General features: G+C 43.0%; 2 protein-coding genes across 2 annotated transcripts in view; one reads left to right on the top strand and one right to left on the bottom strand.

The window, feature by feature from the left end:
- Window positions 1-208: 208 nt before the first annotated feature.
- On the bottom strand, window positions 209-3,950 carry ino80c (INO80 complex subunit C). Its single transcript, XM_080749556.1, has 6 exons — window positions 3,851-3,950; window positions 3,105-3,295; window positions 2,337-2,450; window positions 2,085-2,196; window positions 1,352-1,419; window positions 209-829 (listed from the first exon to the last, which is right to left on the bottom strand). Exons 1-6 carry the CDS (start codon window positions 3,909-3,911, stop codon window positions 698-700), a joined length of 678 nt encoding a protein of 225 aa, XP_080605682.1. The 5' UTR covers window positions 3,912-3,950; the 3' UTR covers window positions 209-697.
- Window positions 3,951-11,527: 7,577 nt separating this feature from the next.
- galnt1 (UDP-N-acetyl-alpha-D-galactosamine:polypeptide N-acetylgalactosaminyltransferase 1) overlaps window positions 11,528-27,058 on the top strand; it is a 106,844-nt gene continuing 91,313 nt past the window's right edge. The window contains exon 1 of the mRNA XM_080749057.1: window positions 11,528-11,661. The gene's annotated coding sequence lies outside the window, so the exon portion shown is untranslated. The remainder of the gene's footprint in view (window positions 11,662-27,058) is intronic.

Raw genomic sequence — 27,058 nt, 5'->3', positions numbered from 1 at the left:
GCAAATTTACATAAGAGTAGCACAGATAAATGCAAATGAGACGAATTGACTACTGAAACCATATATTTCTACCAGAGGGGCAAAAATATGACACAAGCCAGTGTGTGTGTGTGTGTGTGTGTGTGTGTGTGTGTGTGTGTGTGTGTGTGTGTGTGTGTGTGTGTGTGTGTGTGTGTGTGTGTGTGTGTGTAATTTTACAGTTGAAGGAAACAATACATAATAAGCATATATAGGTAGTTTCCCTTGCGGTATAGGGAATCAAATGCCATTCAGCACTTTAAATCAAAATGTGTACGTTGGAAAGTCCGGATTTATAATTCTAAAATCTGTGTGTGTGTGTGTGTGTGTGTGTGTGTGTGTGTGTGTGTGTGTGTGTGTGTGTGTGTGTGTGTGTGTGTGTGTGTGTGTGTGTGTGTGTGTTATTATATTTTTAAGTCCATTTCCAACTTTTCCAGAATTAATTAAATATATATATGCATAATATCAGTGCAACATACTTTGTAGATCCAATCCGTCCATGAATATCAACAATGGTCCTCTCTGTATTCATTAATTCTTCTGTCTCACATTGCAAAACTGTCTTTTCTCTCAAGAGTCTCTTCTGTCTGATGGGTGAGCTGATGGCAATTCCCACACAGACATCAGGATAGTTCAGCTGTGTATTGTCAACATATTTTGGGTCTAAGTGGACATGCTGTCAGGGTACGATGCAAGTTGCCTTTCGGAGCGCCAAGTAGCCTGTAACAACGTCAGTAGGGAGGAGACGGATGTAGGAGAACTCTTCTGAGGATGTAAAACGTAGTTTGGTCTGTGGGTCTGTGTAGTTTGCCTGAGGAAATACAAGATAGATGTTTTGGTGTGGATGTGTTAGAACACATTAACTATTACAACAGTGTTGATTTTGTTGAATAAAACTATGACGAAAAATCTTCATCGACTGTTGTTCAAAAACTAAGATATGATGACTAAAACTAAGAGTAAAATATTGACAATTTTGTCAACAAATAAAAACTAGACTAAAATATTAGGGAGGGACTAATGGAGGAGAGACCCAGTAGAACTATAGGACAAGTCATTTTGTGTTTGGTTGTGCTCAGTGTTGCGCTCTGAAAATAGCTGATCGGCTATTTTCAGCATGCAACCAAGTGTAAAATCGGGCATTACAACGCCATCAAGGCCCGCCAACACACATTTTAGTCAACATTTCAGATGACTAAAATATAACTAAACAGAAAGACTATGACTAAAACTAAATCAATTTGCTGTCAAAATCAAAACTAGACTATGGATGTGTTAGAACATATTAAATGTTAGGCTACAACGTGTGCTTTTCTGTGTGGAAGTTACTCACAGGGAGCCCTGAGATGTCAGAGTATTTCTTGGCTGGCTTCAAGGAGGGAGGGGCATCAATACTGTAGTCTGCAAACAAATGAAGGTCATATTTATAATAGTCATAGTGATTGTTTTCACCATTGATCATTGCAGATCATTGCAATAGCAGCAAATAATATAAAATATCAAGTCAAGTCACTTAGGCTAAAATTATTCCAAACCTATTCACAAACAATGTTTTAACAACTATATAGCTTGAATACCCTTCCTTGATAACTCGACAATATTTTCAAATTCACCACAGAAGTAATATTCCAAACTAAGTTTAGCCTAATTATTATCTTCAATTAATACCATCTTGAATTATCCAGATATATTACATTGTTGATAGGATCAAATTAATAAATCGAATTGCCTCACTTGGCATCGAAGATATAGTGCATGTATAGCTTCGATGTACAGATTATTGATGTTTTGATTTGATTGAATATGTTCTTGATTTACCTACGTTTTTAGTATACTACTTCTATGCATTTGATGTATTACCTTGTGCTGCCTTGCTTATTGTAAATCGCTCTGGATTAAGAGCGTCTGCGAAATGCCTAAATTGTAAATTCGTAATGCAGGAATGAATGTATATGAATGTATATAGCTTTGTTTTTGCCACTCCCCCTTACTGAAAATATTCTGTTTCATTGCCACAAAGCCCTTCCTTTGTTTATTCTTTGTCAAAAAGACAAACATAAACTCACAGTTGGGATCATTGACCTTCCAGGGCAAAGTTCGTTCTAATGCCAGAATCTGTTTCAGGTTCTTCCAGGTTCTGTTCTTTTTCCCTGCTGCTGCTCCACCAATGCCAGAGTGCTGCAGAGATTGAAACATTAGTTTTGGGGATGGAAACCATAAGGGAACCACCACAGGTATGCAGATCTCAATCAGAAGCTAATGGGTTTGCCCCGGCGCCAACATGCAAATGGAGTGGAGATAAACTTGAAGACATTTACCATAAAGTTGGGGTCTTTGAATGGTAGAGGCTTTGCAGTGGAGTCTGTGGTAGCAGGGCCACTCTCCACCGTTCCCACTGGTTTCAACTCAGCCACCGTCTCTACTGCAACCATCTACAGAAGGAGAACATTTAATTAAATTATTATTATGATGAAATTATTGAAATGTAATAGCAGTACATCTGCAGGTGTTGGGGGGTACGTCCCCTGCTCATCCTTTAAAACAGTAGTTTTCAACCAGTGGCCCTTGAGGGGGTTCCAGGTGGTCCTCAGCTAAATGATGATGAGTTGGTGTAACCAAATGGACCCTTATAGATCTTTAACTCTAGAGAGTATAAAATGAAACCAAATGGACCCATTAAAGTTAAATATCTGCATTACCTAATTTACAAGAAAACTACACAATTATAGAATGTAGTAGAATTGTTATTTTGATCAACGTTTGCCTGTTATCGCTCCTATCAGGCACTACATCAAAACAACATGGAATTGTGGACCAACTGTGGCTCAAATGCTGAACAAATAATGGACCTTTGTATGAAAAGGGTTGAAAACCACTGCTTTAAATCGTAGACTCCTTGTATGACTGTGACACCTACTCGTTGGCAAGTTACTATCACGTCTTGCTAGAAGAACCGGGTTCGCATCCCGGGTAGGGTATGACATTTCCGCACTGCAGTCTCTAAGTCAGTTGACTTTTATTCTACTGCGTAGTGACATAGTTACATTGTCAAAGGATGGACAGCCTTTTAGATACAGTTGTGTTACCTGTACTTGTGTTGGGGCAGGTATGAACTGTCCTTTCTTCTTCTTGTTGTTGGTAGTAGTAGTAGTAGTAGTAGTAGCTGCTGATGTTGTTGTTGTTGTTGTTGTTGTTGTTGTTGTTGTTGTTGTTGTCTGCTGTATGGAGGCAGAGGCTGCTGGGCTAGAGGGTCGCTTCTTCCCTCGCAGTGCTGCCGCTGCATGATTGATTGATTGAATACTTTATCAGAAGTTTGCATAGGAAAAGGTACAGGACAGTACAGTTCACTGATACAAGGTCAACTAATTGATTAATTGAATACAGTACAGTTCACTGGTAAGGTCAACTAAAAGGAGATCCTATAAGCTTTTCGGCTTATTTACAAAGGAACTCTTTGTGCATCTCATATAACATTGAATGACAGACGGATAGAACACCGTACTATGCAAAGGAGGATTATCATCGAGAAAAAGAAGGAGAAAAAAGAAGGGACATAAAGAAGGGGAAAAAATTAAGAAAGATGAAAAGAAATAAAATATATATACAGTGGAAAAGGGAAGGTAAGTATGGACTTCATACAACATTAAATGACAGACAAATAAAACACAGTACTATAATGCAAAGAAGTACAGGGGGGGGGGGGGGGGTAAGGACAGGCTTTTATTTATTTTATTTTTTTTACCAGTTTCAGCCACCTGTAATATGTTACTTTTAAGAGCGGTTTTAAAGAAGGGTAGGGATTTACAGTGAATGCGGCTGAAACTGAATTTACCTGCTGCTGCTGCTGCTGCTGCTGGGGAGGCTGCACTATGGACCGGGATCTGAGAGGCCATTTGCCGCAAATCCCTCGAAATGTGGCGTAATTTACACGATATATATATAGAGAGAGACCGTTTGTTTAACGTTGCAATTCTAGCGCAGATGGTTCTGTTAAATTTGTAAACACACAATTTTACCCGGAAATAAAACAGAACCACTTCCTGTGTTCCCATATGATCCCATGGCCCAGAGGGATTGTCGCACTGTGCAGTTGCCAGGCAACTATATTGCTATCAATGTTTTTAAAGTACCAAGACAAGAAAGTACTCATTATGCAGAATGTTCCATTTTTCAAAGTTTCAAAATGTCTAAAACTCTTTTGAAAATAGCAGATCCGATGCGACGCATTGTGAGCTTGTAGATCGGCTATTTTCAAATGACCGAAATGTACAGGGTGAGTAATGTTTTGTAATAATAATCAACATCTAAAAGTAACTTACGAGAAGTTTTCAAATAATTGTATTTGAGTAAAAGGGCTATTTGGATCTGAGATGCAGTAGTAGAGTAGAAGTAAAAGTATTTCAATTGGAAATACTCAAGTAAAGTACAAATACCTCAAAATTGTGCTTAGGTAAATGTACTTAGTTACTTTACACCACTGAAAGTAGCAAGGATATGGGCTGGCAGCCTGGCACTGCAGCTGTGGCAAGGAACAACTGCATAACATAGCTAAGGATACGCTAGATGGCACTGTTTCCTTGTATTTGGTTGAGGACAAACTTAACATCTCAAGGAACATGACAAGGCAAGTAGGCCTATACAGTCAAGGGGACTTAATATTGTAGGTAGATATACCTTTATTGATCGCCATGGGGAAATGCAGGTGTCAAAGGAACAACATCAGTAAGCATGAAAAACAGAATAGGTATGATACCATTTATAGGCCTACCGGTATATGTTTTCACTAACGAGGAATTAAGAATACTACTAAAATATTACTTTTAATGCAATAAGTCAGCGTGTTGGGGCAGGTATGAGCTATGGTGTACTGTACTAGCCTATATTTACAGTGCCTGTATATTATTTAATGTTTTAGTCTAAATTCCCATATGCACCTGGAATAGAAAACCATTTTTCTCAGATACCCCTGCAGTGACACAAAAGTTGCAGACAGCAGCATCTGGCCTTATGTTTTCTGTTCTTTATTCATGACCTCTTTTCACAGCAAGAATACATCTATCACATTCACCATCACCTTCAGTAGGCTGTTCAGCAGTGGTTCAATGGTGTGCCTTGAGACAAGTCCAGATGTGCCTTGGGATTTTGTGACAACTAACAACTAATATTGCACAACAAACTATACACAATCATTATAGAGGGAAATTCAATAGATAAATATAGTATTTATATACTGTATAAATACATATGTGTAAATAGTTATAAGTGTACCTTGAGATTTCTACTTGCCCATTGGTGTACAAATATATACAAAGTATATATTTATGAATAAATAAATATAAAGCAATCCATATCTAATATCTAATATGTTACAAATATCCCCTCCCTATAGTATCCGTGACCACCATGCCCACTTTACCTGTTATCGCATTCTCAGCAGGACTTTCAGACGTTAGGAGGCAACATGAGACATCACAGCGTCAGGTAATGTAGACTGTAGAGCATTGCACTGTGTCTTGGGTGGTCCATGTGCAGTCCCTTTTTGTTCAGCACAAGTGCTTTCCACAAATATCTTTGGGGGGGGAGTGACCGTGGCAAATGCAGCTCACAAGCAGTCCACTAGAAAGAGCGACCTGTCGACAACATCCATACATCCAAATATGGTAAAGATATAATGCACCAGAAATACCGTACATGTTCTCTCCTCCGAGCTGATTTTGAGACTGGGGTGAATATTTTAATACTTTCAGAATCAGAATAAACTATATGTGTGGTTGTGTGTGGAGTTGTTGTGCAACAACCTAGCTCTGCTACCCTTAATTGTGCCATCTTGGGTTGAACAGTGTGTCATATTTTGTGGGGGACCAGCTGATTCCGAAGATGGTCTTTTCTGACACCTCATTCATTTTTCAGCAACAGATGCTACGAGACACATGAATAAAGTATTGCCAGAGACTCTATTGGAGCTCAGTTGCAAAGACATATGAATTTTTCATGTATGGAGTTTGACTGGGATCTGTAACGCTGGGGGGTATTGGACTGGTCTCTAACCGCCCTCTTGAACTCATCAACTGTCAGGCTTCAGACCAGTGCAACATGACGGAATTGGTTACATCAAAGAAACTTTGTTTCTGTTTAAACATTTGCTCTACTCACGCTGAAAATCTAAACTCACCGGGTGCCACAGGGCTCTTCAAGCTGATTACACAATGTCTGCACTGTCACGTGATCATGAGGGAAGCTGTTTTGTTTTCATTAACTCTCTTCCTTCGCCCATGAAGAAAGAATCTCCTAGAAAATGGAAATGTGCCTGTAAATGGCCTGATAGAATCTATATCGAAGCTGATTGTTAATACACACACACACACACACACACACACACACACACACACACACACACACACACACACACACACACACACACACACACATGCGCACACATGCGCGCGCACACACACACACACACACACACACACACACACACACACACACACACACACACACACACACACACACTCTCACACACACACACACACACACACACACACACACACACACACACACACACACACACACACACACACACACACACACACAGAGGCATTGATGCACTTAGGTGCAGACTCAGTCAAATCAGTCGAGAGAGAGAATGTTTTATAAAGGATGTAATTGGAAAGCACATTATGGCATCAGACTGGTAGTGTGTTCTGCTCCAGTGACTCTAGTGGGTATATTATGAGCCAAAGCTCTAAGCCACAGGCTGCAGCATGACCTATTGATCTGTGTCAGGGGGCCACTGACTGGCGCCGGATATGTGTAAATATGTAATGTGTATGGACAGTTCATACTGTGTGCGCGTGTGTGTGTGTGTGTGTGTGTGTGTGTGTGTGTGTGTGTGTGTGTGTGTGTGTGTGTGTGTGTGTGTGTGTGTGTGTGTGTGCGTGCGCGCGTGCGTGTTTGTGTGTGTGTCCATTTGTATAGGTGACAAATCCACCCAAACTTGTGTGCATCTGCGTCGATATAAAAGAGAGATGATGATGAAATGCCAGAGGGACTAGGCCTCAGGGAAAAGAGAGCCGTTGACTCTGTGGTCATCGGTTCATATTTCAGTTGTGCCATTGAGTCTTACCAATATGATGATACCAGTAGACACAGAGGGAGAGATAGCCGGAATGGATGTGGCAATCATGGCTGCCCTCCCCCATCTTTATTATGGTTATTAACTAAGTAGAGATGAGATCAAGGGTTCCCATCATTTTCTGGAATGTTTCCCCATTTTGAGATTGAAGAAAATCCCATGACCACAGCATTTGCAGCATATGAAAATTGTGTTTAAATTGTATTATTATGCCAATTACACCATACCAGCTGTCGAGACATAAATCAATTTGATTGTGTGAAACTACACGGTTTTGCAGTGGATTCAATGTACTCCACCGTCCACTGATGTTCATTTCAAAATCAACTTCAGATGCTGAGATTAGTAAGCGTAAATTTGTCTATGGATGACACATTTCTCATTAGAATGAGAAACCCTTGTATGTACTGTCTGTATTATGATTGAATTCAAATAGAGTGCTTGTATTGCATGCTCACACTGTGAAGAATAATCCAGGTCCCTGAATACATACTGAAATACCCTAATGTGTGGACCTGCAGCTGTGTCCATATTAAAGGCTTATCAAGTCCAGACAGGCCTGTTTAGGAAGAAGGCTCTGCCATTACAATGAAAGTGCACCTTGCTGAGTTTATGATGTGTAGCAGGAACTTGGCAATGATGTTGACAGAAACCAATTTGCATCCGGAACTTTGAGAAAGTAGATTGACACCATATTCTAGTGTGTCAAATATTAGACAGAGTGTGTCACACACAATCACACCTGAGGCTGCACTGCCAATCAGAAACTTCAATTTGCCATCCCAGAGAATGAAATGTTGCCCACTTTTTATTAACCAAAGAAAATGAACTCATATTCGGGCAGCTTGCACTGGCTGGTGCTGGTAATAGCTTGAACACTCTCAAGTGCTTTTCTTATTGTGGTAATAAATTGTGACAAAAAGGTTATGCCTGAGGTGAACACATTAAACACTCCCCTGTTGTAACAGGTACAGTAGTGAGCAATACTCTTGTGACATCTTATTTATAGAAGCGTGTAATTGAGTATATGCAATTTGCCATAAAACTGTACCTGCTGCTGTGCTGGCACAGAGAAGCCAATTTCATACAATGCACTTAATTTTTATCCCATAGTGTTATTGCATATAGTCTAAGTTCTGAAAGTCTACTCCTACCAGAACCAATAATTTGTACTATTGTACACTGTGTACATCACTTTCAGAACCAATAACACTATGGCAGGCACGCACGCACACACGCACACACAGACACCTCCTTGTGGTGTGATGATGTGCTTGTCAGGGGTCATCATTGCTGGCGACGATGCCACTGTACACACAAAGTAGCCTACCGGTATATACCAGATACCCGAAATACCCTGACTGGGGGGGTGATAAAAGGACCATGAGGGTGATACTGTATGTGAGTGGCGATTGGTCAGCCCAACCCAAAGAGTTATATAGCAGCTGACCAATCGGCACTAGCTGAAGCCATATCATCATTAGGGGTTATGTGACAGCTGGCCGATAAACACAAAGCTTAAGTGGCACCTTGCAGCTGAAGAAACTATGACTAATAATAATGGACATAGCTACCATTGCTGCACAAAGGAACCAAAACACAGAGTGGAAAACATTGACCTTCGATAGTTCGCAGAATGGCTGTGTATCAACAAAGAAGATAATGTCCATGCACAAATCCCAGGAAACAATACCAAATTGTTTGTTTGGACAGTATGTTTAATCTATTAACTTATTAACGTGTTAACCAGATGCTCTTTACTATTTGTCTTTGTGAATAGGCCTAAATAAGGCTTTACATATGTGATAAACAAATTAACACCAGACATTCGTCGTTACGTTATCCAGCTGCATAAGCCTGATAAGCCATTGGGTGAAAGAGCTTGGGCAACAACGGATCCCCAGGTTTCTCTGTCTCTATCTCTCTGTATGCTGTACACACGCACGCATGCACGCATGCACGCACGCACGCACGCACGCACGCACACACACACACACACACACACACACACACACACACACACACACACACACACACACACTCACACAGTAGGCCTACATAAAGACAGATACTGGTAATTCTGAATGCTGCAGCAAGAAAAGATCATCCAATTCTGGTAACACTGCGCTATGGCCATCAATATTAAGCCCATATCTGCATATATGGACATAGTGTGTCAGTTTAACCAGTCCAACTTAAACAACCAACCGCAACTCGAATCACACTTGCAAATGAATTCCGTCTTGTGCTAATTCCATCCTGCGCTTTAAGCCCTTAGGCGTCTTACTGGTAGGCCTACTATAGTGTTTGGTCCATATTTGGACTTCAGCCTTATCCAGGGTTGTCAACATTGGACTGTCAGAATCCAGGAGATTTATTTTTGGGGGGTGCGCGGAACTCCCAACCGGGGTCTGGGGGGTCCTCTCCACAAAACGTATTAATAGATATATTTTCCTGTGTTCTGTTGAATTTTGTGCAGGTAGGTGTACAGATCTGATGACAGAAGCAAAGTAAGACATCTTTAATAATGACGTCTCATCTGTAAGTCATTACTTAAGTGAATATCTATATGATCTTGCATGCATTGCCCCCACCCCTAAAGCGGGTCCTCCCCCAGAACATTTTTAACATAGTAGATTTAATCTCCTGTGTTCTGGTGAATTTTGTGCATGTTTGATACTTTTATCAGGCTTGCTTTACCAACATGGGTACAATTCCAGCCTTAAAATGCCAATTGTTGGTGTACAGATTTGATGACTGAAGCAAAAGGACATCTTTAATAATGATTTCTCATCTTTAAGTCATTACTTAAGTGAATATTTGTATGATCTTTCTTGCATGCATTGCCCCCACCCCTAAAGCGGGGGGTCTGGGGGTCCTCCCCCAGGAAATTTTTAACATAGTAGATGTAATTTCCTGTGTTCTGGTGAATTTTGGGAGTTTGATACAAAATCCAGGAGAAATCCAGGAGATTTGCCAATCCAGGAGACTCCCAGGAGAGGGGTTCAAAATCCAGGAGACTCCTGGGAAATCCAGGAGAGTTGACAAGCCTGGCCTTATCTCTTGTGAGGAGAAAAATCTGTAGGGGAGGGCAGGCTACATACAGACCCACCCACATACACGGACACATACACGGATACACGGATACACACACGGCCACTCTATGGAGACGGTGTGACCACCGCTCAAAAAGCAGTTTCAAAAACTGTTTTCCTCCAATCATGGTCGAGTGGGGGCGGGTTTTATGCACACCAAGGCCTGCCCCCACTTGATCATGATTGGAGGAAGGCCCCAGCCTGTCACCTACATGAAAATTGAAACTGAAACTTAAGTGAAATCACTTACCCTACCTTTAAACTGTGACTTAGTGGATAGTGGATACAAATGTGAACATGTAACAAACTGTATTTCCCCTGCAGTTTCCACATTATGCTGACTGCTGCACCCTGGCCTGTGACTCATGGGGTGCCGTCAGCAGCATACGTGGACGCTGCAGTCATGGGTCATGGGCCATGACTGACACAGATCTCCCGGCATGGCGGAGATCTGCACTCTGAGATGTGCACTTTTCTGGGTAAACCTTTCTGGTGTATTTTCATTTGAATCATTGTTGACAGTTCATCTTTGTTCAATAGGTTAGCTATTTCATGGTTAAACACTTTGGCTTTGATTGATTGATTGAAGAATTTATTAGAAGTTTGCAATAGAAAAAAGTACAGTTTCATAACAGTACAAATCACTGGTACAAGGTTTAGAGGCTGCACTGCCTGCACGTGATTGTGAGCATCTACAGATATGCAGTATCCAGAACAATTGCAAGAATGATAATTGTGATTATGATATTGTGTGTGTGTGTGTGTGTGTGTGTGTGTGTGTGTGTGTGTGTGTGTGTAGGCCTATATGAGGTCTATCAACTACACAACAGCAATGTTCATATTCACATGATCACATCACTTAATAACTTATGTTTTTTTTAATTATTATTATTATTATGAAACAAACATCATCTTAGTAATAGTATTTCTTCCGGGTTGGGGCTTGCTTGCAGTCAGAGGGAGGGATGATGCTGCCTCTGGCTCTGCTCTCTAACACGCACAGCAGATCAGACCAGAGAGCCAGGGTTTCTCCTCCGCGCCGCTGAGAACCCTGAATTCACAGGACAGCAGCAAATACACTACCCGCTGTTCTCAATGGATAGGAAGATGGTGACATGTTCTAACACAGGGCATTAATTGCTCCATCCAGCCACATTCAACACCAGCTCGTGGTGGTTTCATTTCTTGACGTATTGAATTGATCTTGATCTGAGTCGACCAACAGACGTCGACACACAGAAGGACCACCACTCTTTTACCGTTAGCTTACAGTAGCGGAGCACAGCTAGCCTGCTGCTGCTAGCCTGCCGACTACTGACAGTTTTCTGGTTTGTGCAAGACATTTTCACCGTTTTGCATAATAACCATCGACCCCGCCACGGCACAGGAGGACGCTTTCGCCCGTCGTTCGAGGTAAGGGAGCCGTAGATAACGGTGTTTTCTAATAACGTCTCCTCCTGCGCTAGCAGTTTGCCCGTGTGTACATGGCTCGTCCTCCTTTTTACGAGGCAAGAACATCAAACTGCTTGTTGACAGAAGCAGGCAGGCAGGCAGCGGGGATGTGATGCGGCGTACCGTAGTTACACAGGCATAGAGTAACGGACTCCCGAGTCCCGAAGCCATTTGGCGAACGTTTTATACTTGATCTGATATTTTCAGAACAAATAGAGGATAGTAGAGGATGATTATAGAGCATCATCAGCATGATGCTTATTATAATGAGAGAGACACCTTTCAATGTCTAGTTCTGGTCCTTAGCGTTAGAAGGAGTTCTCCTTCAACGCTATGTCACCGTTGAGCCTTTGCTCACAGCCGCGGTAGCCCAGGCTGCTCAGCCTCTCGTCTGATGTAAAAAAAATAAAAAATACACTTACTCTACTCACCAAAACAAAGACGGCTCTAAGATGTTGAAAGCCGAACACTCGGAGCTACCCGCCCCACCTCACGTCTAAAATACACTTTTTGGGCCAGAAAATAAAAGATTTCACCCGAAGTTTTAGCTACTCCACACCGCCCTCTACAGGTCTTGTCTGTAGAAAATTCCATTGACCAGATTTTGCCTTCCGGTGAAATATTTTCTTTTCTGGCTAAAAGGTGTGTTTTAGACGTGAAGTGGGGGGTTCAGAGTGTCCCCACCAAGGAAAGTAGGCTTTCAACATCTTAGAATCGTCTTTGTTTTGGTGAGTAGCAAAACTGTAGTTTTTATTTTTACTACAGACGAGAGGGTTCGCAGCCTTTGCTGCGGGGGCAAGGGATCATAGGTGACATAGAGAACTCCTTCTAACGCTATGGACCGGAGCTACATCAGTGGCTACCGGCCGGGTTATCTCACCTACTACTGTACCGCATTGGACTGATATCACTGTCCTGTCCTGTCCTGTCTTGTCTTGTCTAGTCTGTCTATTCAAATGATAGTGAGACGGTTGCCCCAGGTGTTCATCTCAATTGGTATCTGAATAGAAACAGTCAGTGAGTTCAACATGGAATATTTTGTCCTAAAACAGTATCTGGTTTACAATCTGTAATAATACATATTTAATCAATAAGATGAGGACATAGATAGGATAGCTCTAAACCAAAGTTGTTGTTTTTTTCTGTCTATCAGAGGACGTTTTGAGAGCCATCTTGCATCATTGCTGCCTGTTTTTTGTAAATGAACAGTGGCCCTTCAATTTAACTGACCTGAGCTGTGCCTTTTGTGTCTTATGCTATGCCAGAGGTCAGATGGTGCATATTTGGTTACAGAGTTAGCATACAGTATGCCACTGCCAGTCTGTCTGAGCCTCTTTCATTCTAGCCTGGGCTACAGTATATGCATCCACTCTCCTTTCTGTAGAAACTGAGGTTAATTACATTTCATGTAATTCAATCAGTAAAAAAGGCCTAATTATTGAAGCATGCAGTCTTCATGTTAGGTGCCTTGTATGTTGGCCTGCGTGCATGATGAGTGAGCGTGTATGTGTGTTATTAAAGACAGCGCGCAAGATTGAGAAAATGAGCACGCATGAGTGAGTGTGTGCAATATGCATTAACGATGGTGTAATTATCTTGAGAGATAAGAAAATGGATTCCCTATCAATCCTGGCCGCCTCTGCATGCTGATGCAGATGAAGACGTACTGTAGGCTATAGGACTGACAGGGAGCCAATTAAATTAATCTGTCATGTTTCTGAAAGGGAGAAAACTGAGGGACATGTATTATTTATACATTGTTGTGTGTGTGTGTGTGTGTGTGTGTGTGTGTGTGTGTGTGTGTGTGTGTGTGTGTGTGTGTGTGTGTGTGTGTGTGTGTGAAGAATGTGAAGAATTATGCGGTACTGCCGGAGGGGCATCTGCTTATACCCATCGCTACCTGTAGCACGGGTCCCCTGGGTACCAGAACCGATGTCTGGCAGGCAGCGGGCATGGAGTTGCTTTGAAAGCGCCTGGCTGACAATCTGTAGTGTTTGGAGCAGAATTACTGTAGGAACCTCAACCGAGCTGCTCTCATGACGATGACGGCTCAACTGCACAAAAATAACGTGACACCACCGTCTCTCCCATAGGTTAATTGCTTCAAATGTGACAATTCGGTTGACAGGTGTCGCAGCCTACAGCTTCTGGGGGTGTGTGACTTGGCTCATGTCCTCAGTCCCTGAATGTTGTGACCTGGGTTGTGTATACATTGCAGTATGTCATGTTTAAGAGCCCCTCTTCAAGCTGTGTGTGCTGCTGAGCCCTGCCCTTTTGCTAGACATGACTAGTGTCCAGCATTGAAAGGAAATGAATCATGTTCCTCATTTCAAGGCCACAGAGTCCGCATGATGTTTTTCCTGCCCTGGTGCCTGGCTGGGTGTTCAGGCCTCAACAGCAGCTGTGCTCTCTCTCTCTCTCTCTCTCTCTCTCTCTCTCTCTCTGACTGCTCTCTTATGTGGCTTTGTCTGTGTGCATGTATTTCTCTCTCTGTATCAACGTATTCTGAAAATTTTGCCTAACTTGGACCTACCTGCATATGTTGGCTATATAGTGTGCTACATACAGTTGAGTTAGTAGTGCTAAATCGCTGAAGTGAGGTTGTGATGATCTGCTGCTCCCTCTGCAGAAATATATGTGTGTGTGTGTGTGTGTGTGTGTGTGTGTGTGTGTGTGTGTGTGTGTGTGTGTGTGTGTGTGTGTGTGTGTGTGTGTGTGTGTGTCAATCGTCTCTTAACTCATTTGGTGCCAGCGCCCTCTAGGGGCCATAGAATGCCAGGGTATCTCTCATAGGCGAGCGCTTTAGCTTCCAGGACCTCACCTTCCAGGACCTCACGTGCTCACGTTCATGCACGTCATGGAAAGGTCCCGGATGTTAATGCTAACAGAATGGCTATTCCCATTTTGTCATCTAAAAGATCATTTTTGGGCGATTTCGCCGTAAATAAACCTCGCGCCGCTTCCCTAAAGACACAATCCAGAGATATAAGCCTTCAAAGATGTGGTCTTTCATTGGATTAGGCGGAGATTGGCGATTTCGTTCGCAAATAACGGCCGGCCGGGTGGTTGCTAGCTTTCGGCTAGTAGCTAGAAAAAATCAGGCCAGGCTTCAGAAGGCCTCTTATCATTTTTATTCATTTCATTAAATATCCCGGACTAGTTCGGGATAGGCACCCTGGAATACGTCGCGCCGCCTACAATGAACATTGGGTGAACATTGGGGGGGGTCTAAACTTTATTTTAAACCATTTTCAATGGAATAAATCGTCGGAGCATCTAGCGTCTCTCGTTGGTGAGCGCTGGGCGAGCCGGGACCACCCACGTTGCTCCAAGCAGCTCGGGGTAAGTAAAATAGCAAATAAAAAATTGTTTTTGATCCCGAATATCCCGAACTAGTTCGGGATAGGCACTCAAAGAGTTAAAAGGATAGCCGGCCATTGCCTGAACTGATAGTTAATCCGGTTGTGCGTCACACACTGAGAATATGGACTCAGTTCAGGAGAACCTATAACTATGGAAATTTCTCCTTGTTAACCCCCGTAGCCTCCAACCACTTTTTTGTTCCGTCATTAAATGATATAACCTTTCGGAATTGGCGTGGAAAAGGCATCAGAAATTTCAAGAACCTGTTTGTAGACAGGGGTTTTGCCTCTTTCGAACAATTGACAAGGAAATACGGCCTGCCTAGATCGGACCTTTTTAGGTTCTTCCAAGTTAGACATTATGTGGAATCTGTAATACCCGACTTCCCTGAAGAACCCGATACCAATCCCATAGACACCTTTTTATCTTTCGATCCGACGACAAAAGGCGCTATATCAATCCTATATGACACCATCTCCAATCTGAAATCCGCGCCATTGGACAAGATAAGAGCTGAGTGGGAACGGGATCTTGGGCTCGCTTTATCGGAAGAAAAGTGGGATTCAATTTTTTCCTCTATACATAAATCCTCCCTCTGTGCCCGCCACTGTCTAATACAGTTCAAAATATTTCATAGAGCCCACATCTCTAAAGCCAAACTTGCAAGCATGTACCCTGACGTGAGCTCTAGATGTGACAAATGTAACGGTGAAGCCACGCTCATACACCAATATTGGTCGTGCCCACGGCTACAGTCGTTCTGGAGTGGCGTATTCGACACACTGTCCAACATTTTAGACCGTGATCTAGACCCGGACCCCCTGTTGGCTCTGTTCGGTACAGTCGGAACTGAGGGTCTTCCCCTAACACGGACAGAGAGTCGTATGGTTGACTTCACGTTATTGATTGCTAGACGTGCCATTCTGCTTAAATGGAAAGATGCTGTCCCGCCTGGGCTTAATCAGTGGCTTTGCACTGTGATGTCCTGTCTGGAGCTGGAGATGCTGAGGTTCTCAATTGCTGGCTCTGAAAAGAAATTCTATAAGACTTGGAGCCCTTTTATGACGTTCTACCGTAATATCCAAATGGCGTAGTGTGGCGCTTACCTGCTCTGACCAACCCAACACGTAGCAAGTTCTGAATATCTATTCCGCTTTTTTCTTATTTTCTCTCTTTTTTCTGTACTAATTTTTATCTTATTTCTTGTTTTATCGAATCTGGTGTGCAACCGTCCTGGGGATTGAGGGTGGGGGGAGGGGGGATAGGGGTCGGGTTTTGGTCTCTCTTATAATGATGTACTCAGATATCTACATGTGATGATGCTTTTTTATTGAGATTGTCTACCTGCCTCTGGGCTATTCTATGTGAAAATATAATAAAAAGATTTGAAAAGAAAGAGTTAAAAGGATAGTTCACAAAAAAAAAAAAAACTCACCCCACGGAGACTTATATTCATGGATATGTTACATGCAGGTGTCACAGGCTCACAGCAGCAACAGCAACCAGTCAGAATGAAACAGCTACTGTAAGAGGAACAGGAAGTGATGCCCACATTTCACGCAAGGGCTCATTGTGGATACATAATTGCATAATTTGATTTATTCACCAATATGTTTGTTTCATATGCATTTTGTTAAGATAACTTTTCATTCATTTAGATGGGAGAGTACAGAGTAGACTGGAAGCTGAGGTCAGAGAGAGAGAGAGAGAGAGAGAGAGAGAGAGAGAGAGAGGGGAGACATGACAGCACACCACCAGGCCTCGCCACCATGCACCTGAATTCTCCCCAAATTAACATTTTAATTGACTTTAGAACAGCACAGTGTGTGGTATCAAATCAAGTGCACTGTGACAATTCCAGAAACGCAGCAGCACAGAGCAGATTCCAGGTGGAATAGATGCACCCCGTTTTCATCCTGTTTTTTTTACATTTTGTTTCACATTCCGAAAAAGCAAATATCACAAAAGGAAAAACATAACATTAACATTATTATTTTTGTTTGTATTTCTCCCGATCTCAAAAATGATGTGTCTGTGCGAGGGAGGGATACTCACCTTGGAGTGTTTATGTATGTCAGGGTGGCTTTGGGGCATTTGTTGCTCCAAGCTGGTCTTGGAACAATAGCACTATTCTGGCTCATGTCTCCGGAGGGAGGCAGCAGCATTCGGTGTTCCTGGTGCTCTGTGTGCCAGCACAGAGCCTGGGTTTGGGATTGGGTTTCCACAGCCACCTGGTGCTCAGAGCACAGGAATGCCATTGTTCCTTCCTCCAGACCATGGCCGGATCAGGAGCGAGTGTACACACACACACACAAACACACACACACACACACACACACACACACACACACACACACACACACACACACACACACACACACACACAAACACACGCAGACACACACACACACACACACGCATGCACGCACACACGCACGCGCACACACAGTTGGCTGTGCACTGCAGGAGGTGGTTAGTCCAATGAACCAGCTTATACCCCCATCCTTGTTGCCATACTGTGTCACTTGGTTATCATTGCCCAAATTCAGACATACTCAAAAACATCAGGCCTACACGAATGCTGAAATATGGCGGAACAATATGCCATATGCCTGCCTGAATGGCTGGTTGTGGTTAGTTAGTATATTAATAGTTGACCTCACTGATAAACTGTTCCACTAAAGGCCAGTTCACACCAATGCAACTCCTTGCAACATGCAACTACTCGCCACTACGTTTTCAACCATTATCCCCAATGATGGGTCTGGTGACTGGTGTGGTCAGGCCATTAGTTCCACCATTTGTACTATATTGCTAATGGCCACAGTTGGATAGAAGCAACCTGTTTCTGACCTAATGAAAGGTCTGACATGTGTTAGACCGTGTAACACTTACTTACCGTATTGTAAATGGTGTATACACACTACATTACATTGCATAACATTACACTGTGTACTTAAAGTCCACATCCAGGGCTTCCTTGGCCTGATATAATTACTCACGAAACGGAATAGAGGCAGAGTCAAACCTTATTGGCTGGAATTGTTTGGTTTGCCTTTTTAGTATAAGATGAGGTTACATTTTCCAGGAAATTATTATTACAAACTGTATAATTACATTGATCAATACATTTTATTTCTTTTCTTTTCTTTTGTCATTTTCTTCCATCAGCACATAGCAAACTTAATGTTCTTTTTTTCTTCAAGAATTGCCTTGTGTCTGACTGGGCAAAGATTGTCTAAGTGTGTTCTGTATTTTCTTTAACTGCCAGACAGTTGTGACTTTACACAACCGAGGACACACACCAAGTCATGTGACCCGAGTTCTTCCTGTTCCCTTGGCCATTAGAATGACATCCCTGCCCTAGATATGACATCGACCCCCCAGAAACACCGTGCGGATGTGAGCAGCTAGTCAAGCTCCATCAGATAACTGAGATGCCTGAACCACAGAGGAACAGAAAGAGAAACCGTCCGAGGATCTGAGACAAGACAGTGATCTTATTTATTTTCTCGGAACATGACAGTGTTTGCGTAGGATTGCGTTTGTTTGTATTCTCTTGAGATTATGGAAGTATATACTGTACGCGTGTGTATAGTATGTTTGTGTGTACGAGGAGCATACGTACAAGTGTACATTATGTGTTCTTTGGCATCCCAATGGGTCACATTAGGGATAGAGTTGCAGAGAAGTGGGTCAGCTTATTGCTCCTAGGGAGGCTTGCCAGCTCTCTGCTCACACACACACACTGAAGCCAACTATAGCCTAACACAGAACACACACTGGCTACTCTAAACTGCCTTCCCTCTCTGTGAATGCTTGTGTGAATGCCCATATGTATGCAATTCACTGTGTGTGTGTGTGTGTGTGTGTGTGTGTGTGTGTGTGTGTGTGTGTGTGTGTGTGTGTGTGTGTGTGTGTGTGTGTGTGTGTGTGTGTGTGTGTGTGTGTGTGTGTGTGTGAGAGAGAGAGAGAGAGAGGGTTAGGGTTAGGGTTAGGGAGAGAGAGAGTGAGACAGCGGAATAAGCGGGGGGGAGAAAAGGGCAAAAGTTCTGCTGCAGTAATAATACATCCATCTTCAGGTTAATATCTGTTCATTAAACCGGCTGGGCTATACAGTATACGGCTGGGGCGCCCGCTGGCCTGGTGGTCAAGGCGCATACCACATACTAGGCTATGATGCCTGCAGGCGTCGCCGGTTCGATTCCCGATCCGGACGACCTTTGCCGCATGTCATTCCCTATCTCTCTCCCCATTTCCTGTCAGTCTACTGTCCTATCAAATAAAGGCATAAAAAGCCCAAAAACAAATCTTAAAAAAAAAAAAAAAAAAAAAAATACAGTATACGGCTACATTCTCAGGGACAACACCTAGTACAAAATAATCCTCAAAATTGAATATTTAGTAGCCTACACTTTTCTAGACTAGGCATTTTATTTCCGCATGAAACTGAATATAGAGAGTCAAACCTTATTGGCTGGAATTGTAGTTTCCTTGGAACATAAATGTATCCACATCTATATAGTGGCCAAAAATGCATCCAATTCTAAACATTAGACAGAGGGTGGCATTTTATTTTCATGCCACACTGGTGTGTGAGAAGGACCCAGAGTACAGAGGTTTTTAATCCTGATGTGACTGCATGGTCAAATAAAGGTTATATATATGTATAGGCAGGGTACTGTCATGTAGATGTTTGTCTTTCTGTGAAAACGTGACCTTCTCGTGTGTGTGTCCGTGTGCGTGTGTGTGTGTGTGTGTGTGTGTGTGTGTGTGTGTGTGTGTGTGTGTGTGTGTGTGTGTGTGTGTGTGTGTGTGTGTGTGTGTGTGCGTGCGCACACACGTGTGTGCACATTCATACAGAGGTTTGACCTTTGAAAATGATCAGGCATCAGTTTGTCATGTCACATGTCTCTGCCTTGTTCAGAGCAGGCACTTTGACTCCTCGTAAAATAGCTTGGCTGCAAGCAGGAAACATTTTAAGCTGCAACACAGCATGACGGCAAACATTGCACGGTATTAAAAGCAAAGCCATTGCCAATATGTTTATACAGCATATAGGCCTGTCACTGACGATGACTCAGAGCTTGCCACATGTTGTGTACGTCTGCCCTGGATGGACGCAATGTTTTCTGCTGGCTTGACGATAAGGAAATTAAGCCGGCATTCAGCTGTGGTTTACTCCATGTACTTCATCTTGCTGCACTCCCTTGTTTTCCTCGATTTACTCTCCTCTGACAAGGAATTACATTTCTATTTCTGTCTCACTATCATTGTTGCTTGACTGTGTCCCGTGTCCACAACACAGTAGACAGATGGCCATCAGGAGCCATTTGTCTAAGTTTAAAGAAGAATTCTAAGCTACTTTCTAAAGCAGGAGTCTTCAACGTTTTCAGACCAAGGACCCCTTAGTTGAGAGAGAGATGAAGCAGGGACCTCCACAACCTGTTCATAGATTCCATATAGTTTCATTGTTTGACAGCACAATTGGATTCATGTCCATTTGTACATGAAGTTTAACAACTTGAACCATCCGTATTACGAAACCTGCCCTTTCACTCTGTACTTAGTCTGCTCTTTTTCCTCTCCACACCAAACCTCTTTGCCAAAAATAGCTGATCTATTGCGAGGCGTTGTGAGCTTGTAGATATGCTATTTTTGGTTAAAAGTCTCAGAATATGGACGCTAGGGGACGCTAGGGTTGAAGTGGTTAATATAAAAAAACTAGGAAAAAAGCTTCTATCACACAAAGATTTGGAGGACCCCCTGTAGTAACTCTAAGGACCCCCTAGGGGTCCTGGACCCCCTGTTGAAGACCCCTGTTCTAAAGTGCAATCACTAAATCGACTATTCAATCTCAACCTTTTTCATTTTTGAGTTAATGGCGATGACTGGATGCATGGGAGGGTACAAGACTTTGTTATGTTATTACAGTAAAAAGGGGGCTACAGTATATACTGAAAATAAAAAATCAAACCTCGGTTCGAAGTGGAGCGGTGAGTGTGTGTGTGTGTGTGTGTGTGTGTGTGTGTGTGTGTGTGTGTGTGTGTGTGTGTGTGTGTGTGTGTGTGTGTGCCTGCCTGCCTGCCTGCCTGCCTGCACAACAGCGCCCCTCCTTTAACTTGTGTGGCCACACAAGGTATTGCCAGGCTACAGACATACCCAGCCAGCCACATAGCCAGCCAGCCAGCCAGCCAGCCAGCCACAGACATACCTGTCTATTGGGAGCGCTTTCACCGCTCCAAATATGTTTGTGCTCTTACTGCTCTAGCTATTATCCAAAAAGACAAAGATCCTGTGTGTCCAACTTCATTCTGGAATCTTGTCCCTGAACCTCGAACTGACCGTTACATTACCGCGGGATTATAAAGGAAGAGCAGATTTGTTAATATTGTGATTTCAGTTAAATTGAGAATGAGTGAATCAATGTGTCAAAATATTTTTAATAAATGTCAGAACTGTCAAATATGACAATATCACAGCATCATGTTTAATATTATTATCTATGTCTTTGATATCACAATCAAAACTATATCCGTTATGTCAACTACTCTTTATGGAGCAGAGAGAAATTAATATTTTGGTGATTAGTAGGGGTGGGCAAAAAAAAAGGAGGAGAAATAAGTTACAATGAGTTTAAAAATCAAACCTTGGTTCGAAGTGGAGCGGTGAATCTGAGCAGCTATACCGTGTGTGTGTGTGTGTGTGTGTGTGTGTGTGTGTGTGTGTGTGTGTGTGTGTGTGTGTGTCTAGTCTGCACAATAGTGCCATAGAAGCTGTGTGTGTGTGCCTGCACAACAGCGCCCCTCCTTTAACTTGTGTGTTGTGTGTGGCCACTCAAGGTATTGCCAGGCTACAGACATAGCCAGCCAGCCACCCACCCACCCACCCACAGACATACCTGTCTATTGGGAGCGCTTTCACCGCTCCAAAAAATGAAAATCATACTTCCGCCCTCTAACGTAGCTGCAGCCCCTCCTCCCTCTCCACCGCCTGCTACACTGATGAGTTGGAGTGTTGGAAGCACTCAGTCCTGCACAAAAAAAGTTGTGTACCCATTTACAGATTTGTAGTTATATTGGGGCTCCTTAAAGAAGTGATGAGAAAGTGATGTGGTCCTACGACAACCACCGAAACATTTTAAATCCAAAATGTATAAAAAAGCAATGTAATTTTGGGGAGAAACATCTCAATAATCGTGATATTGAATCGTAAATCACAGAATCGTGATATGAATCGAATCATCACCCTATATCGAAATCAAATCAAATCTGGAGGTAAGTGAATCGTCCCACCCCTAGTGCAGGCATATAGAGAATGGAGCTGCCAGTTGTCGGCAAGGTTTGTAATTAATCTCCACCAGCGAGCTGTTGTCTTGACTCTGGGGCTGGTTGGGTGTGCGAGGATTGGATGCAGTTCCCAGTTTGACAGTCTGTCAAGTCCTCCATCTGTTTCTGCTGTGTTTATGTTCTTAAAATAGCAGCATGTTTGCGAGTTCTACCTCACTGAAAGGATGATCAGTACTGCGTGCGGGTCTCGTGCAGTGGTCTCATGCCACGAGTTTCAGTCACAGTGAAACTCAGTGATTGAGCAGTCGGCTCAAAAAATCCTCTTCGGCCCAACTGCGTCCAAGGGTGATTTCTGTTTGTCGCAAATACATACAGTATATTATAATATTGTCCCCTGGATGACGGGTCTTGGGTCTTGTCTTAAATGTTTTAATAATTCAATAACGTCATAGCCATGCGTCACTGCCGCGAGAAGGTGTTCATCAATTCACTCACTGCCATAATGCTTGCAGGCTACAGACTTTATTATCAACTTAAGCCCTATATACTTAGCCATACAACCACTTATCTAGGCTCAAGATGCAATGTGTTGTGAGCTTGTATGTAGATTGTAGATAGACTATACAAACCCCAAAATCAATCCTCCAGTTCTAGGCAACACAGAAGGGGGGGAACTTTTTTCTTATTTCCACACATCTCCTCCAAGGTATAATAATGACATAGTTCAATGTTGAAAATGGGAGGTACTCCTCTTTAAGGTCAGTAGACACCAACGCAACTCCTCGCAACTCCTTTTATCCCCATTATCCCCAATGGCAGTTGCAAGGAGTTGCATTGGTGTTGCGCTGGCCTTTAAAGAGTACCAAATCTTTGGGCGCCTGCTGCTGGCCTAGCGGTCCAGGCGCATACCACACATAGGATCTGTGCAGCCTGACAGCGTGTTGTGGGTTCAACACAAGCCCCTTTCCCGATGGCTTTTGCTGTGTGTCACTCCCCGTCTCTCTCTCCCTGTTTTCTGTCTATCTCCATTATCCCATGTCAATAAAGGCAGAACGTCGTTATCTACTAAATTGCATTCAGCTTAATTCTTAGTGATTATTTTCTTGATTAGTCAACTTTTGAATGAATGCATGTGCGTGCATTGTGCACAAACAAGTACATCTATCTGTATGGGATGCCAGTGCTACTATGTGGAGGTGTGTGTAGTTCATGCATCTGTATGTGTGGCTCTCAGCATCTGTTACAGTATGATATATGACCCCACAGAAACAGGCATAGTTTCCATGGTGATGGGCGCTACTGCTTCCCCATCCCCCACCGACGACATAAGAAGAAGTGAAATGTTTCCCATTTCTGCTGACTCATTGAGAAATGACTCTGTCTCACTCATGTCTTTCTCTATTGTGTCCCTTATTCATTTGTGTGTGTGTGTGTGTGTGTGTGTGTGTGTGTGTGTGTGTGTGTGTGTGTGTGTGTGTGTGTGTGTGTGTGTGTGTGTGTGTGTGTGTGTGTGTGTGTGTGTGTGTGGCCTATGTGTGTGTGTGTGTGTGGGGGGCGGGGGGCGGGGGGGGGGGATTTGTGCATGTCTTTTTCTGTCTTGGTTCTCGGCAATACTTTCCTGTGTGTGGAGGACTGTGCTTCTGGCTGTGCATAATTGATTTGCATTGGCTTGTTTCATATTTGAATATATAATATAATAAAAGTAATAAAAGAGACCACACCTAGTGAAGTTTAGACTAGAAAATGTCCCTGAAGAAACAGTGTGGGCTCGGTTGGTAGCCAGTACATAGTAGTTAAGAATATATTATACGATATATGGTAGTGAATGGAATTTCTTTGGCATGTTCTAAGAAGCTGAACGTTTTTAGAGTTGGAACAGAGTTCCTTGCTAAAGGACTAGATACAGTAGCTAGGTGCCCAAAAACGGGCGGAATAATAAATAAATAAATAAAGAATAAGTAGTGAGGAGGATAACATTAGTGTGCTCACACTTAGCACGCCCATCCATCCATCTTCAACTGCTTATACAGCATCGGTCGCAGGGGTAACAGTTCCAACTGAGATTTCCAGAGTTCCCTAAAGGATTTTCTTAAACTTTTATCCCAGTTTATTAGGATAAACTGTAATCCTGGGTGCTACATTCCCTCTCCCAACATCTGGAGAGCCCGGAACTGAGCTCATGCTTCCTTCAATGCATGAGGAGTGAGCAGGTCGCTTCTTATCACATAAGAAGGCAGTATAGAGACCAGGATTACTGCATGTTTTTGTGAGGGTACCTACCCTAGGGGACACGGGGAGAACATGCAAACTCCACACAGAAAGGCCCTTTCGCCAACCTCACCTAGGGTATGGACACTGATGACGCGGAGGAGATAACACGGCAACAGCGAACCCGGGATCTTCTAGCTGTGAGATGAAAATGAGATGAGGCGCAGGACAGGTCCAGGTGGAGGTGAGGAACCCGGGACAGGGTGATGGTGCATTGGTGTAGTCTCAGGAGCTGCCAGCCATCGTTGCTGTGCTCTGAATGGAAGCAGCCAGTCCTCATGGCTCCCGACCAGTGTTGGCAGAGAAATAACCAACCAGGTTTAGGAAACAAGCCCAAAAGAAGCAACTAGGCCACATGAGAACTTTAAACCTATATACAGTACTGCATACATGGACTATTTGAAAAGAAATGTGGAATATTTGGAATAACTTTGAACCATTTGAACAACACAAATCTGGCGTGGGGCTCCCTGGCACAAAACATTTTCAGATGGTGGTTAGGGACGAATACATATTAATTTGGAGGTCCATGACATGAGAATATCTGAGAACAATAAGTAATTACACTTTAGGAACAAGCCCAAAAAACCGCAACCGCAAATAAGAGGATATGGCAACACTACCCCCTGTGGCTTTCAGGAAAAAGAGAGTGACAACTGAGAGGAGAAAGGAGGAGGTGGGGGGGGGGGGTTGAGCGTTCACATCCGTATTTATTTACACGGTTGATTGCAAACAAGGCGTGGCTGTAATAAGTGGAGACATGCTGTGGTGACTGCGAAAGTGAAGCGGCTCTGGTGATAAATAGAGAGTGGTCTCTTCTATAGACCTGTCACAATTTGCCTAATCGCTATAGAGGGTATGCGCATGACATCATCATCATACCTGGAAGTTATGCGGGAACGCCTACTGAGTGGCAAAAAACAACTTTCTGGCCTTGACAGCCCATACATCCAAACAGAAAAGTCCAGCGCCCACACCCTAGGTGGGGTCGGTGATAGGGCCTTTCTGTGTGGAGTTTGCATGTTCTCCCCGTGTCTCCTAGGGTTGATACCCTCACAAAAACATGCAGTAATCCTGGACTCAATAATGCCTCCCCCTGGCCAGCCGGGGCGCTTGATGGAGGGGAAAGGAACTGGTTGGAATAACGTGTTCCTTCCACACGCTACGTCCATCCCGGGGAAATCCCCCCTGTAAGGTGAAAAGAAACAACTTGGACTACTCATGCATTGAAGGAAGCATGAGGTCAGTCCGTTGTCTCCCCAGGCGCGGCAGAGGGAGAGCAGAGCCCTGGATTACATAGGCAATTGGCACTGGGTGAAAATGGGTTGCAAAATCGTGGGATAAAAATTAAGTAAAATAGAAAAGTCCTATATGATTGCATTAAACTACGTTAAACTCACTTTGCCACTCACTTTGCCATTTACTTTATGCATGCACATACCCTCTATTATATTATTTAAGATAATCACAATTATTTTTGCATAATCTTCATGATCGTTTCCCCATGCATGTTGAAATGTTTTTAGAGGTACCGGTAGGCTACAGTATGATCAGCCTGCTGTGTTTGCTTCTCTCCCGTGCAGGATCACACTCACACACAGGCAGGCAGTATGTCTACACCGGTACGCTGCCTTCAGCTCAGACTGCGTCAACCTCATGAATAACTGAAAACCACAAAGCGTTCCAGACTGAGGCCTCTTTGGAAGGTTCTCAGGCTCTTTAGACAGGTCTCCTTTAATTGGTACTCTTTAAAGGTCTCTCAACTTTCCGAGTCAAAGATAAGGGCCATTTTCAAGGTCGGTCATCCTTTGTTACAGTTGGTGCGTGCGATTAGAAGGGCTGTCACCATTATGACATTTTACATGACAATTAATTCTCACTCAAATAATTTTCGATTAACAATTGAATTGTGTTTTTGTCGTTGACAATTACATTTATGTTTGGCTTGTAGGCTTTGAAGTTGCACATGGCAGATATGACACATAACCTAAATATACAAAGAAATGATTGACATATTTGACTTTATGACTTAAAAAAGAACATTGATAGTGGAAATAGTCGATCATGCGACACGCTGTGAGCTTGTAGATCTGCTATTTCCACTATTTTTTTAAATGTTTGAAAATAAATGATCATTTTTCAACATGACGATTATGACAAAATAATTGCAATTATGTCAAATAATTGCGATTAGACGATTATGTAATAACTGTGACAGGCCAGCAAGAAGCAGCTCCGACCGATGTGTTATAATAAGTCAAATATACACTAGGGCTGTAATCTAGCCCTGTTTTAGGGATTCGAACTTCGGGGGGATTTTCGGAACGAACCATCGAACCTTCGATGGTTCGTTCAATTGAATAAAAACCGAACGTTCGGACGTTCGAACCATCGAACGTACTGTACCTTTAAACAGTGTAGGAAACTAGGAAATGTTT

The sequence above is a fragment of the Nannobrachium achirus genome (assembly GCF_963921795.1).
Source record: "Nannobrachium achirus genome assembly, chromosome: 2".
NCBI lineage: Eukaryota > Metazoa > Chordata > Actinopteri > Myctophiformes > Myctophidae > Nannobrachium > Nannobrachium achirus.
This window is presented reverse-complemented; position numbering and strand designations above follow the sequence as displayed.

Coding starts and splice junctions, on each gene's coding strand:
- ino80c (XM_080749556.1), bottom strand. CDS start 3,911: ATGGCCTCTCAGATCCCGGTCCATAGTGCAGCCTCCCCAGCAGCAGCA. Junction 3,296..3,850: donor AGCAGCAGCAGCAGCAGCAG/GTAAATTCAGTT, acceptor TCAATCATGCAG/CGGCAGCACTGCGAGGGAAG. Junction 1,420..2,084: donor GAAGGTCAATGATCCCAACT/GTGAGTTTATGT, acceptor ATTTGTTTGCAG/ACTACAGTATTGATGCCCCT.